The 15,199-nt window shown below is 30.3% G+C and overlaps 2 protein-coding genes across 2 annotated transcripts in view; both read left to right on the forward strand.

Annotated features, from left to right (window-relative positions):
- LOC124492032 (uncharacterized) overlaps positions 1 to 15,199 on the forward strand; it is a 41,645-nt gene that overhangs the window by 7,540 nt on the left and 18,906 nt on the right. The window lies entirely within an intron of this gene.
- Positions 5,791 to 10,990, forward strand: LOC142598200 (uncharacterized). The gene is made up of 2 exons (XM_075735492.1): positions 5,791 to 5,944; positions 6,004 to 10,990. Exon 2 carries the CDS (start codon positions 6,181 to 6,183, stop codon positions 10,777 to 10,779), a length of 4,599 nt encoding a protein of 1,532 aa, XP_075591607.1. The 5' UTR covers positions 5,791 to 5,944; positions 6,004 to 6,180; the 3' UTR covers positions 10,780 to 10,990.

The raw sequence follows: 15,199 nt of genomic DNA on the forward strand, positions 1-15,199 counted from the left end.
AATAAAAGAATAGATTCGCATCTCCGTAATAGAATCGATTAGTTTTCGAATCAAATCATTCGGTGGATTGTATTTTTTTTTTTGTTGCTTGAAAAAATGAATTAATATGAATCATATTAATGGATTGAAATTGAAAATTATTATGATTGTTCTCTATCATCATCATCATGTTGTTGATGATTTGTAATGTTGATTAATAATAATGGAAAATAATGTATACGGTAAAAAAAATCTACAAGAAAATTTTTTTCCTTTTTCTCATTCGATTCTATTGTCAACAGCAAACCAAAAAAAAAAAAAAAAAAATAGAATGAAAATACAATAAGAGCGTGAAAAAAATTGAAACAAATATTGAAAGGAAAATTCATCTCAATTATACAATATTTTATGTCAGTTATATCTACCAACCCTATTCGTTATATGACACTATAGTATGTGTCATATGTCATTTAAAGTTGAATTATTGAAGAGATATTTGTCATATACTTGCATACGATGCAAAAAAAAATCCCAACATATTACAATAATGGAATTGAAATGCAAAAGAATAGCTGGGAAATTGTCGACATTATCACGGCTGTTGTTGTTGCTGTTGCTGCGGCAAAAAAAAAAAACAATTGGAATAGTAGGCTTTTGTCTTGTTTTTTATTCTGTTTCATTTTTCCATGTTTCCGATTCATTGCGAACAAAACAAAAAATTGTCTAGTATATTCGTTTATATTTCGTGTGATTTGGTACCAAAAAAAAAAAAAAAAAAAAAAAAAAAAAAATCAAACCAAACGCAAACCAAATTCAACGATTATAATTGTCACATTGTATCTGTATATATCTGTAAGTTATTATTGGTTTCAAGTTGGTGGTATATAATGATGATGATGATGATGACGATGTTCATAATATGAAATGGAAAGCTCTTTTTTTCTCCCCTTCCTAATAATAGTTAGATAGGAGTATTAGTAAGATTATAATAGTAGCTTAGCGATGGACCTTTTTTGTTTCATTCTCTCTCACTATGTTATAATCTCATCATTAATCACTGATAATCATTTTTTTTGGGGGGTTTGTCGACGAACAAAACAAAAAACTTTCACCATGTGAACCAGTGTAGTGAAAAAAAAACAAAAAAATTTAGTTTAGACGAGAAATTGGATATTTGGAAACGGTTTGTCTTTTTTTTTATATTTTTTAGGTTGACCGTTATTAGTTTCACAATATGGCCAGTGTGTATTTCAGTAGCCAATCAACCTTGGTTCAATCAAGTCAAAGGCAATGAACGCATCATTAATTAGCGTTGGCTATACTATCATCTTCATCTTCATCATCATCATCATCATCATCATCAGCAATAGTCCGAATAAAAATTGATCCAGAAAACAACAAAAAGGAATCGACCAACCATGGCACAATAAAAAAAAATTGTATTTAACTAAAATGGCTGGACATTTTTTTCATTATTGTTATTGTTGTTCATCATATAGACAATAATAATAATTTCTTATTATAAACACACTACAATAATATTAATAATGATACAAAAATTGAGAAAATACTATAACATCATCAATACTTGAGTTTTGATAGTGAGATAGTTTTCACTCTTTTACTAATAATAATATTGATGATGATAATATTGTCTCATTTTTCTTTCTTATATGGTCATCATTTAATTTACACGTTACGATTCAGATATAAGAAAAAAAGTATTGAATATCAGTTCTGGACAATATGATCAATAGTCTACAATTATGTGGACAAACAATTTTAACAAACAGAAAAACTGTCCAAAGTTTATAGGCCTTCATCAGCAACATGATCATTATTAAAATCAAGCGAGCTATAATAGTTGTGGGTGGATTTTTACATCAGTATAGATTCTATATGATGTTTTGTCTTTCCCCCATTTATATGATTTTAAGTATTGAAATGACAAGAAAATCTTTCATCATGATTGGACATCATCATTATGGCTGAATGAATGAATGAACCGAATGAATCGGTTTTACAATGTTAATCTAGTATAGTTTTTTCTAGTCTTGATGGAAAAAAATGAAATTAAAATATTGGCTTGCATGATCATCAAATCATATATACAAAAAAAAACATAATATAACCATCCACCACCCACAAATACACACATGTCTTATGAATTGAATTTTTTCTCGTTTTGGTATTTTTGCCTGAATGGATGAATGAATGAAGCAAACCAAAATTGAAAATAAAAAGAAAAAAATGATGTTGATGTATAATTAATTAATGATTATTATAATATGATGATGATGATGATGTTGTTGATGATACCAAAAAAAAAGCCAAAACAAACCAAGCGAAAATAAACCGAACAACCCAGCTTAATAGAACCAAAAAAAAAAAAAAAAAACGAATGAACGAACACGAATAATATGAATGAAATTTGCTAGAATTCATATTGGTGGAAAAGATGTTTGTGTAATACACAAACACACACACACACACACAAAAAAAAATAACAAAAGAGCTGACATGAGCGTAACTCGACCCACCAACCATTCCGTTCGACCGATGGACATAAATATAACAGAACTTATTCAATATTTTTTCTGCCTATTCAGTTATTGTTATTTTTTTTTTGTTTGGACATATTATATATTTCTGTTTTTGTTATTGTTGTTGTTGTTGATGGCTATTTTCTTTCCTGTTTTTTAGGATATTATTTTCGGTTTCGAATAGTTCGTTGATCATCATGACTGACCGATGGACCAAACCCTAGAGCCGGGTAAAAAAAGAATGATTTTTCTGCAGTCATTGTTTGTTTGTATGTATTGCATGCCATTGGCAAGACATTGACGGGCGGATACACACAAACACACACACACACACATACAAATTGCGAGAATTGGTCATTTATTCATTTATAAAAAAAAACTGATGATGATTAAGACGAACCGTGAAAAAAAACTGATCGCGTTGTGAATTCAAAATGTTAATTCAGAAAAAAACTTCAATTCGAAATTGGTTTCCGTAGATGCTACTGGTTGTTGCAAGTTCAAAAAAATTCTAGTCAACTAGCAAGCCATTTCAAAGTGTATGAAATCAAATCAAATTTCTGGTGTCTTCTGGCATCCGTTTTTTGTCTTTTTTTTTCGTCTTTGCCGTTACATACGTTGGTCTGAACGAAATAATAATGAATCATTCAGATTGGTCCTATCGAAGCATTTTTTTTCTTTAGTAGTCATAAACACAACATCAGTTGATAGATAGATTTACACAGTTCGAGCGAGAAAAAAAATATTCCTGTTTTTAACATTCACCCGGATTTTCTGGTTCTTTATGCTGCTTTATGCTGATGTTGCTGTCGTGCTTTTATATCTGAAAAATTCTTGTATTTTTTTTTGTTTTATTTTGAACATACTTGAAAAATAGTAGTCACATTCAAGTATTCTTGTATTGTTACACACGCAAACTGATAGCTCATCATCATCCATAAGTAACAATAACAACAACATCAACAACAACCAACGACTAACGGCACCCATATTCTATTATCTGTTCTATTTGGTCACTTTAATTGGCCTAGGATAAATTTTGTCCATCCGTTTGTTCGTCGTTCGTTCGTCTGTTCCATTCAGTTAGGTTCGACTATATTTTTGCTTTATTCTATATAAAGCTATGAATATAGTTGGCTTTCTAACTTCTTTGGTTCCATATCTTTCATCGGTACATCCGTTATTCTAACTTTGCAATTCAATTAGTTTATTTTCAATCGTTGTTTTGTATGTATGTATGAATGTGCTTTCTTTCTTTCTTTTTGTTAAATATTTTTGAATTTCATTGTATATTGTATGCATTATCGTCATCAAACAATGACAATGACAGCAACATAACCGACAATGTTAATAATTTCAATTAGTTCATTCATTTGTTCTTTTATTTTCTGGTTTGAAAAATAGTATCTAACTTGATTGTAATTTTAGCCCTTGCTTATTGCCTATTTGAGTTTGTGTGTTTATTGTTTTGTATGAAAAACGTACTTGACAAAATTGTTACAATATATACAAAGATTATTATTATTATTATTATTACTAGAGAATATATAATATTGAACAAAAACTTGTTTTGTTGTTTGTAATTCTATTCTAATAACAACAAGCATTCAAAAACTAAAATGGCCTTGATGTGAAAAAAAGTGGGAATAGAAACGGGAATATTCCTGAAAAAAAGAATTAAAATAGTGAATGATAATGATGATGATGATCATTTGTCGTTGAACAAACCAAGCATTTAATCATAGGCAACCAACTTTTGACTTTGTCCATTCGACCGACCAACCAACCAACCAATGATGATTATGATGATGATTCCAAATTATTCCATTGTACTAAACATTATATCTCATTGTCATCATTGTAGTTTGAAGCTTAAATCATGCACACAAACATACACACACACACACAAGCCACGACCATCATAATCATCGCTACTATTACGCTTCGATTGTCATCTGATTGTAAACGATTCGAAACAACATTCCAACATTTTGGGATGCTTTTTTTTGGGCCTCATCGCGTTTTTTTTTTGTTTTGTTTTGTTTTCTTCATTTTCATCGAACATTACATTGTTATTCTTGTCGGTATTTGTTGTTGATCAAGTGTCAAACAATCTGGAATGTATGTATGTAGCATTATACAGTAATCATTGTCATTTTATGTTCTTGTTGTTATACGATAGTAGAAAAAATTGGTTCGATTCTGTTAGATTTTGTATGCATCAACCAATCAATGCTTGTGTGTGTGTGTGTGTGGGAATGTGTCTATTTGATTTGGTTTTTTTGTTATCGTTTTTTTTTTGAATACTAACTGGAAAATAAGAGAGTGATAATGAGTACTTTTAATCACAAAAATATACACAAAGAAAAAAAACTCATAGGTATCAATATGGAATTTTTATGTTTTTCAAAAAATCTAAATTGGAAAGCAAAAAAAAAACAAAAATTCATGAAATACATTATGGAATGTGGTTCATTTCGATTAATTATAATAATGATGATGATTGCCATTATGATCAATTCAATTGATTTTCCCAAAGTCTTGAACCTGAAAACAATTTTTTTTTCTTATTTGTAACAACAACAACAACAACAACGAGAGCAAGTAAAATAATAATAAAAAAAATTTAAACAATAGTCAGTCACGCAATAATTGTTAACATGTATGTGTGTCTGTGTGTGTGTGTTTTTCCTTTATTTTTTTTTCTTTGTCTATAATGACATTAATAAAGAAAAATATTTGGAACAAAAAAAAACACACATACCATTCATTCGCAACATAGAATTGTGTGATATATACGACAATCTTGTTTTTTTTTCTTATATATTTGTTAGGGCCATAACAATCATCATCATCATCATCGATGTTATGGCCAAACATTTTTTTCGGGTACTCATATCTGAAACACACAAATATTAATGCGATTCATTTTTTTGTTGTTGTTGTTGCTGTTGCTGTTGCTTATTACAATTGTTGCAATATTTCATTTTTTTTTTCTTTATGATCTTTCAGCTTCTTGTCGTCGTCATGATGTTTATGATTTTTTGTTTTGTTTTGTTTTAGTTCTATTTGTTTTTATTTTTACTTGGTCCATTTTCAATGACAGAACAATTTGCCTTTATCGAATTAATGGATTTAATGAATTAATGCTTTAGGTGTTTTTTGTTGTTCTCATTGTTAACAGAATTTTTTTTTTATGTTTCTCTCCATTAGTTCTATAGACAAAATTCGTTTTTTCCTTCCCAAAAAAAAAGACAAATAATGATGTGTTGCGGTACATTGTTTGTGAATATGGCTGAATAGTCGAAAGCACATTTATCGAACTTTTTGATGTGAAAATCATTTTGTGTGTGTTTATGCTTTTCTTGTAATTTTGTGATTTTTGATCCAAGTGAAAATTATTAATGTTAACCCAACACTTTGTATGTTACCAAATTTTCTTTTAACTATTATAAACTAAATTTATTGTTCATTTTTTCAGAAATAAAGATTATAACTTTTTATTGTAACAAGTTTCTTTTATTTAAAGTGATTTGGCCTGGATTTGTATGAATTGAATTGAATTTATTGAATATCTTATTGAATCGAATTGATTTTTGGATTGAATTTTGAATTTATTGAATTGATCGTTTGAATTTGAATCTTGGATTATTGAATCATGGATAAATTGTCCGATCGAGTTTTTAAAGCAAAAATCACGAAATCTTTCAAATCGAAAAAGTTTGATCGAAAACTGGTGTCCGAACTGAACGAAGAATTCGAAAATCGTACGGCTGGACTTGATGAAGATGAATTGGAATTATGGAAAAAATATGACGATATATTGAAGGCAATGATCAATAATGTTAATCTGAATGAATTATTGAATAATGATGATGGTGATGATGACGTGGATCTAAATGAATCTGATGCTGATAATGATGATAGAAGTACTCATGGTAGTCATCTCGATGATGATGATCGTGTTTCGTCTAGTGGATCCAATCCTGATGCGAAAAATGATATACCGATTTACAAAATTGTAAATTCAATCAAATCGTTTAAGGATAATGTTGCTGAATGGCCAGCGTTCAAAAGTCGTGTTGAATCGCTGATTATTGAACGGAAAAATATTTCTGAAAGTTCAAAAAGAATCATCATTTCCGGTATTGTAAGAGGTAAAGCATCTTCGATATGGGATCGATGCGAAACCCAAAAAATGGATATAAAAAAGAGCTGGAAAGCCTTGTCGAAAGAATTCGAAGATCCTGAGCTCATAAATATGTACATCCAGTCGATGATACTGAAAATGACCAATGTGAAGGACAAATACGATACCGATGGTCTTGGAAAGATTGAAACGCAAATTGAAGAATTTGCGAATGCCATGTTTAACTTGGGTCCTCGTTATGTCGATAACACGTCCCAAATAGTTTGGAAAATTGCCAATAAATTTTGGAAAAAAGAATCAGAAAAAATCATTGCTGAATGTCAATCGTTGGACGATCTTGTGGAACGGGTTAAAAAGGCTCATCGCCATGCCCTAACGTGGGCACAACATAATGCTGAGCTTAAGTTGTCGGCAAAATCTGTGAAAAATGTTGAACCAAAGCCCAGAGTATCATCTGTTCGATCTGTGATGGCTAACCCAATGAAGAAATGTTTTTTGTGTGATAAGCCTGGACATATGGCTACCGTTTGTAAAAGTGAATTGTCCAGCTCCGATAAAAAGAAAATTGTATTTGATAAAGGTTTGTGTCATATATGTCTATGGCCTGGACACAAATCAATGGATTGCCGTCGAAAGGACGTAATAAAGTGTACATCATGTAATAGCAATCATCCGACATCATTGCATGGTATAAATTTTGCTGAAACTGAAGTAAAAACTGTGGCTACCGCGGACATGAACGTCGTGCGTGGTTCAACTGGATTTAATATTGGTAAATTCCGTGGCCGTATCGGCAGAAATGAATGTGACATACTAATAGATTCCGGCGCTGACGTATCAGTTGTTGCCAGCAATTTGGCTCCTTTAGAATGCCGGCGTAAAGTCACACCGATAAAGATTTGTGGATTCGAAAAATCCATGTCCCGAATCGTCGAACAGGTTGCTGATATAGTTATAACGCATCCTGATGGCAAATCAAACATAGAGGCCTATGTTTCTGATGGTGTCCCATTAAACAATGTTATTGTTGGTCGAGATTACATGGCCAAATTATTTCGTGATGGTCACCGTGTTTGGCATACCGTGTTTGGCGATATAGATCTTGAATCAATGAAAGTGATCAACGTTATTGAACAACGAAATGAAAAACGTGTTGTAAATTGGAATGAAAATGATTGTCCTGAAGAAGTTGATGATGGAAAAATGAATTTACAAATAGAAAAATTGGATAATGGTAGATTTAAAGTTAAGCTACCGTTTTTCTCAAGCAAAAGACCACCGAATAATTTTAATAAAGCGGTTGAACATCTTGATCGTCTGCAATCTCGTTTGAGCAAAAAAGGTCTTTTGGAACAATATGAATCTGAATTAATGAAATTTGTTGAAAATAATCATGCCGAGATTATTAATGAAACAGATGGGTATTTTATCCCACATCATGAAGTTGAACGACCTGATGCCGCGACTACCAAGTTTCGAATTGTATTGAATGCGTCATTCGGTTGGAATTCATTGAACGATTTGCTTTGGAAAGGTGAATCATTGAATTTGAATACATTGCCTCATCTTGTGAGAATTAGAATGGCTCCGTTTCTTTGTATTGGTGATTTACAAAAGGCGTTTTTACAAATCGTTATCGATGAATCTGATCGCCAATATTTACGATTTTTATGGAAGAATCAAAGTAATCAATTGATGATAATGCAAATGATTGTATTGCCATTTGGTGTTATTAGTGCGCCAGCAATATTGACGCAAGTTGTGTCAACCATTATTAATAACATGTCGTTGAATTCACGAAGTATTTTGGAAAATTCTATGTATATGGACGATTTGCTCGCCGTATCTCATTCAGAATCTTTGTTGTTGAATGTAATGAATGAAGCAAAATCATCGTTTGAATCGTCTGGTTTTGTTCTACATAAAATGGTCTCGAATTCTACATTTATTCGTGATTGTTTTGGAATCGAATCGTCAAGCTGTAAATTGCTTGGTTTGGTTTGGAATTGTATCGATGATTATTTGAATATTAATTGGAAAATCCCTGATAAAATTGATACGAAACGAAAATTATTACGATTTATTGGTCAACTATTTGATCCTTTAGGATTTTGTGAACCTGTGAAATTATTATTTCGTAAAGAATTTGCTACAATCCAGGATAAGGATTGGGATGATGATTTAGACGAAGAAATTGTATCCAAGATCAACGATCTTACGATTGGATTAAATGAATTGAATGAAATTAAATTTGTCCGTTATGTTGAAGATCTAAGGCAAGTGTCATGTTTCGTGGATGCAAGTTTTGATGGTTATGGTTACGCCATATATTTGGGAAAAGATCTGATTTTTGGAAAGTCTAAAATATCTCCACGTGGTCGAACAATCGTCGATTTGGAATTATTGGCATTATATGAAGGCGTTAAAGCCACCTCGCGTATTGTTGATTATTTGAAATATGTTGGCGAAGTTGAAATTTTTACCGATTCGCAAATAAACATTGATCGATTAAAATCGTCACCGAATGAATTTCAGATTTCGATTGCACGTCGATTGCTCTCGATTCTAATGACTGGGTTTGAAATTCATGCTAAGTTTCGGCACATAAGTGGTAAACTTAATCCTGCTGATTTGTTTTCGAGAGGATGTAACGCTGAACGTTATATTACCGTCAAACCATATGAAATCGATATTGATAAAATGATCGCTGATAGCAGTGAACCTGTTGTAACGAAATTGATTTGTACCATTCGAGAAACATGGATTCCTGATCAAACGGTGCGGAATTGGATGGACAAATGCGGTGTGATTTCAAAAATGACAAAATGGATACAACGATGTTTGAATTGGATGGAAAGTGCTACCGACCGAAAACCTCATTTTAGCGCTCTACATACCTTATACCTGATTTACCAACGTAGTGAATTGAAACGCGCAGATAATTTGGTCGATAAGAATGGACTGTTGCATTATTGGTCAAGAGATTTGGAAAATCGCCCTATATGGATTCCAAAAAATACAATTCTGGCTAACGAAATGTTGAAATTGGCACATAAAAAATCGCTTCATCGTGGATGTGAAATGTCATTAGCAATGGTTTTGAATGAAGTTCGAATTGCAAATGCTAATCGTCATATGAGAAAAATAATTAATGATTGTGTCTTATGCCGAATGATCCGAGGTAATGCAATTAAACAACCACTGGGACCATTACATGAAATTCAGAAACGGTTCATGAAGCCATTTGAATGTATAATGATGGATGCGTTTGGACCGTTAACTATTGCAAATGGTAAAAAATGCTATGGAATCGTTATTATGTGTCGAACAACAAAAGCGGTTAAAGTTAGTGTTCTCGAAAATTTGTCCGAAAATTCGTTATATGATACTTTGAGAACCGTGTGGAATCAAGTTGGATATCCGACGGAAGTGTGGTCGGATAACGCAACCAATTTTATGGCTGTTCGTGAAAAATTGAATAAATTGGCCCTATCTGGTCAAACAAATACTGTTAATTGGAAAACGTCAACACCATTGGCGCCTTGGATGAATGGTGCAGCCGAACGAATGATTAGATTGGTGAAGGAATGCTTGAAAATGTTGCCAAAAAAGGCCCGTTCACTTTTTTCTTTGCAACGAAATTTTAATTACGTGGAATTTGTTATTAACCAACGACCGATAATACAAAATGATGGCCGTTTTTTCTCTGCCTTTGAACTATGGATGGGTCGTACCATGAATCTAAATCAAGAAAATAATATGGACAACGTATGGGAAATGAAAAATGAGAGATCAAAATTTGTCAAAGAAGTTGCCAAATTATGGATGTCCCAATACCTGAAGAAATTGGCTCGAATGTCAACCAACAAATCGACTGATGTGCAAATTGGTGATTGGTTAATGTTGCCTGAATATCTGACTAAACGTTCTAATTGGCCTATTGGACAAGTAATGGAAGTCAAGAATGGTTCTGATGGCATATGTCGTACTGTAAAAATTCGAATTAATGGAACAGAATTGTGGAGACCAACGAATCGTTTGGTTTGGATATCACATTCTCGGCGGGAGAATTGTTGCGGTACATTGTTTGTGAATATGGCTGAATAGTCGAAAGCACATTTATCGAACTTTTTGATGTGAAAATCATTTTGTGTGTGTTTATGCTTTTCTTGTAATTTTGTGATTTTTGATCCAAGTGAAAATTATTAATGTTAACCCAACACTTTGTATGTTACCAAATTTTCTTTTAACTATTATAAACTAAATTTATTGTTCATTTTTTCAGAAATAAAGATTATAACTTTTTATTGTAACAAAATTTGTAACTAAGCTATCATCATCATCATTATAATAATAATCATAAAATATACTCACATAAAAATCTTATATATTTCTTAAAAAAAAGTAAAAAAAAAACTTCTGGTTATTATTTCTAGTTTGTACAAGCTTTTGTCAGAAAAAATAGCAAAAATATCTTCAACACACACACAGTAATATGAATTTCTGAGATGATTAATTTAATTAGCTGAAATACCTTATCGTTTATATTGTTTTTTTTGTGTTTTGTGATAAATGTAAAATGAAAATACATTATACTCATACAGAGCTATTCTCATTTTTTTTGATCGATGCAAAAAATTCCAAATATCGATATTTTTTCCCGGCCATCCCCCATTTTAAATCTGGATGATGATAATAATAATAATTCCGAACATTATTATCATTGCTTGTCATCGTTGAAAAATTCTTTAGAATTTTATTCTACAATTCGTTGTCCACATGTTTTTTTTTACTCCAACATAATAAGTCATCATTACATTTATGTAGTATTTTTTTCGGGTTCGGAGAAGAAAAAAAAGTAAAAAAGAAGATGTAATGAAACCAAAGTCAAATCTTTTGGATTTTTATTGATTGTAGCCAATGATAGTTTTTATTTTTTTCTTTTAATTTTTTCAAAACATTTGGAAAATTTTTTGTTCATATTTCGGAATATTTATTTCTTAATTCTGGTTGATTTTGATTTTTTTTCTTTCTCTCGTTTTTTTTTTGGTCATCATCGGCTTTTTCTTTTCTGGTTATGTCCATTTGCTTTTTATTTTTCATAAACTTGTTTGATAGGATTTCCATGCACAATAAATACATGTTCCAATAATTGTTGTTTTTCGATTGTCAAAAAATAGACGAAGCGAATAAAAAAAAACAGTAACAGACAAACAGAAAACAACAAAAGTATAAAATAAATATATAAAGTCAAAGACAATGGCAGAAAATATTCTGACACATGAACAATTTTTTTTTTTTAGTTGTATGCACTTAGACCATATGTGTATATTGTTATCCATTGATATATCTTTTGTAAATTCTCGAATCATGATGATGATGATGATGATGATCCAGATGAATTTAGAACTTTTTTTTCTGGTTTTTATACTTTTTTTTTGTTTGTGTTGTTGTTTTTCGCTAGTAAAAATAAAAAGATAAAGAGATTCATTTGGCTGAATGGATAATATTGTGTGTATTTGTTTGAGAAAGAAACAAAAAGAAAACAATAAACAGCCAAAGCTACTAAGATACTGAGATTTTGCAAGTCTGCAGAATTTTTTTTTCTTCTCTCACCAATTTTTCTATTATTGTTTCAGTATTGTAAAGCAAATTTTTATGGTATAAACTGATGAAACAAAAAAAGGATTATATTCTTTGACATCACTATCACCATCACCATCAGATATTTTTTTTTCATCTTGCATATAATCATCGAAAAAGATTTGAACATATAAAATGAATTTTATAATAATAAACACATTATATACACAATATGATGATAATGATAATAATTAGATTTAATCACTTGTATCTTTTATATATGTGTCCAGAATGAAAATGATTTAGTTTTGACAAAAAAAACTTGTGTGCGTGTGGCAAAAAAAAATTGAAATCCCAACATTTTTTTTGTTGTTGTTGTTGTTAACACATACACACCACTAAATTAATAAACTGATGATGAAAAAAATCAAAATAATATATATTGATTTGTATTTATTCAATTATTCAATACACAATTAGCTTAATTACCTTTTATATACATATGAATGTGATTATGTTTCATGTTTGAACAATTGAAATATTGTATTCAGTTTATATTGTTACAATTGTATATGAAATAAATTAATCAATGCAATATATACATATAATCAGTCAATCCTATGTTCGTATACATTCATACATTTTCCGAATCTCGGTATTTTATTTTGAATGTCAGTGTAAATTATCATATTTGCATAAATGCATACGTGTTTGTGTGTGTGTGTGTGTGTGTCTCAATGGTTGAAAATTTGCATGAATACAGAATACAGAATGGTTCAACATTTCTGGCAAATTATTCTTTGTTTCTACTGCAAACCGGTATTTCAATCTATTTAATCAGACTAATTGGTAGTTGGTTGGTTTTTTTTATAATTAATTTAATCTTGGCCACCGTTGGTTGGTTAGTACTGGTTAAGTTTTAATAGTAATAATTGGCCGTAATCAAAAATTGTATGCACACACACACACAGGATATATGAATAACAAAATAGCTGGTTGACACATACACACACAGCCACATACTTTGTATTTGTAAAGTGGACAACTTTTTTCAGCTACTTTCTTTTTTTGGCAGTTATCTTGATCAATTAATTAAGCCCCAATCGTATATTATCAACTAAAATTTTATTTGTCTTTATAAGTTTGGCAACAATAACAAAAACAATACTTTTTTCTAATAGAATCCATGGATATGTTAGGCATATACACAAACAAAAATACATTTATATGTTTCTGTTTCTTGTCTCCGAGGTTTGTGAAACAACAAAACAACTTTAACGAAAAAAAAACGACGGACAATAAATACCCAGCGGATTATTAGCATACATTAAACAACGACAACAACAACAACAACAAAAATATGTAGATTACACGCACACTAAAGTGAACTTTTTTTTCGTTTAATCAAATTTTTTTTTTTGCTATTCGTTTATTTGTCGACAACCATTCGGTTATTACCCTTTTTCATTTTTGTTTCCGTGAGAGGGTATATATGTCTGTCATTATACAAAATGCAACTACAAATAATAGCAAAAAATAAAAGAGATTCTAGAAACAGTTATAAATTTTAAAAAGTAAAAAAGTTGGTGATTTACTACTACAGAGATCTATGAGGGGATTGAGAAAAAAGCAAAAACGGTATAGTCTCATCATCATCATCGTTGCAGGCAATGTTCCAGCTAAACTCAAATTTGTTTTTTCTTCATTTGTTGTTTGGGTGATGATAATATATAGATGAAGTACAAGGCTGATGATTTTGCTTTTAGCCATATCTTGCATTTTATTATTTTAATTCATACTTGTCATAGTCACTTAATTCAACATTATGAATAGACTAATTTGAAACATTGAAATTGATTGAAATGTTGGAATTCATTTTATTCAATTTTTTTTTCTTTTCTGATTTGGATTTTTTCTTCTCACTCCAATATAAATCGATGTTAATTTAATGCAATAGAAAAAAATGGGAATCACTAAAATGGTTTGGAAATCATTATCATTATTCATCTTGTTTTGATATCCATCTTCTTTATTGTGTGTGTGTGAGTGTTTGCATTAAAATGGATACAAATTCATAGACAAATAAGATTTATTCTTATAAATTTATCGGCAAAGTATCTTTTTCATCATTGCCTTGATTCAATCATTAGCATCCATCTTTCTTTACAGACATCATTTTCATTTTCAATGTATTGTAATATAATAGTATAGTTTGGTTAGTGGTACATTCTCATTCTTTTTTTTTTATTCATTACATTTGTTGTGAATATACTTGAAAAAAAGCATCATGAATGAATATTTCAATATAACTGTTGGGAATTCTGTGAATTAGACTTATTGTTTCCTTTCGTTTTTTGGTTTTTTTTTATTATCATTGTTTTCTTCAATTTTTTTTCACTTTTCTTATTCTTCAAAATAAAGAGAAAAAAATTTCAATACATTACTTATCACACATTTTCGACTATTTAGATTCATGGATAAAATGTAGGTAGATTTGGGTTTTATAATATTATCACTATTCATAAACAAAGCTAAGAATGGATGAAAACTGTGAATCCTAGATGTCAATGCCGGGTAAAGAATTTATTTGAATCAAAAAAAAAGAAATAAATAAAAATAAAACGCGACAGGAATACCACACATCTGCCAATTTACAATTTGATTTTTTTTTTCGTTGGTCTTAATTTATATTTTTTTCTACTTTTCTATTTCTCTCTCTCTCTATCTCTTTTACACACATGTCTCATTGAACACACTGTTTTGATGAAGAATCGACAAAACTTTTTACTAAAGTTCAATTCATTAAGTTATTTAAATAGAAAAAATGAGTTAAAAAATGGCAAAATTCTTTAAAAAAAAAATTCTTTCTCTCCAGTGTATTTGCTGTCAAATCACTTGAGATTTGACAAACACACACACAGTATTTATTTTCACATATATGAAA

The sequence above is a fragment of the Dermatophagoides farinae genome, chromosome 1 (assembly GCF_024713945.1).
Source record: "Dermatophagoides farinae isolate YC_2012a chromosome 1, ASM2471394v1, whole genome shotgun sequence".
In the NCBI taxonomy this organism is placed as follows: Eukaryota; Metazoa; Arthropoda; class Arachnida; order Sarcoptiformes; family Pyroglyphidae; genus Dermatophagoides; species Dermatophagoides farinae.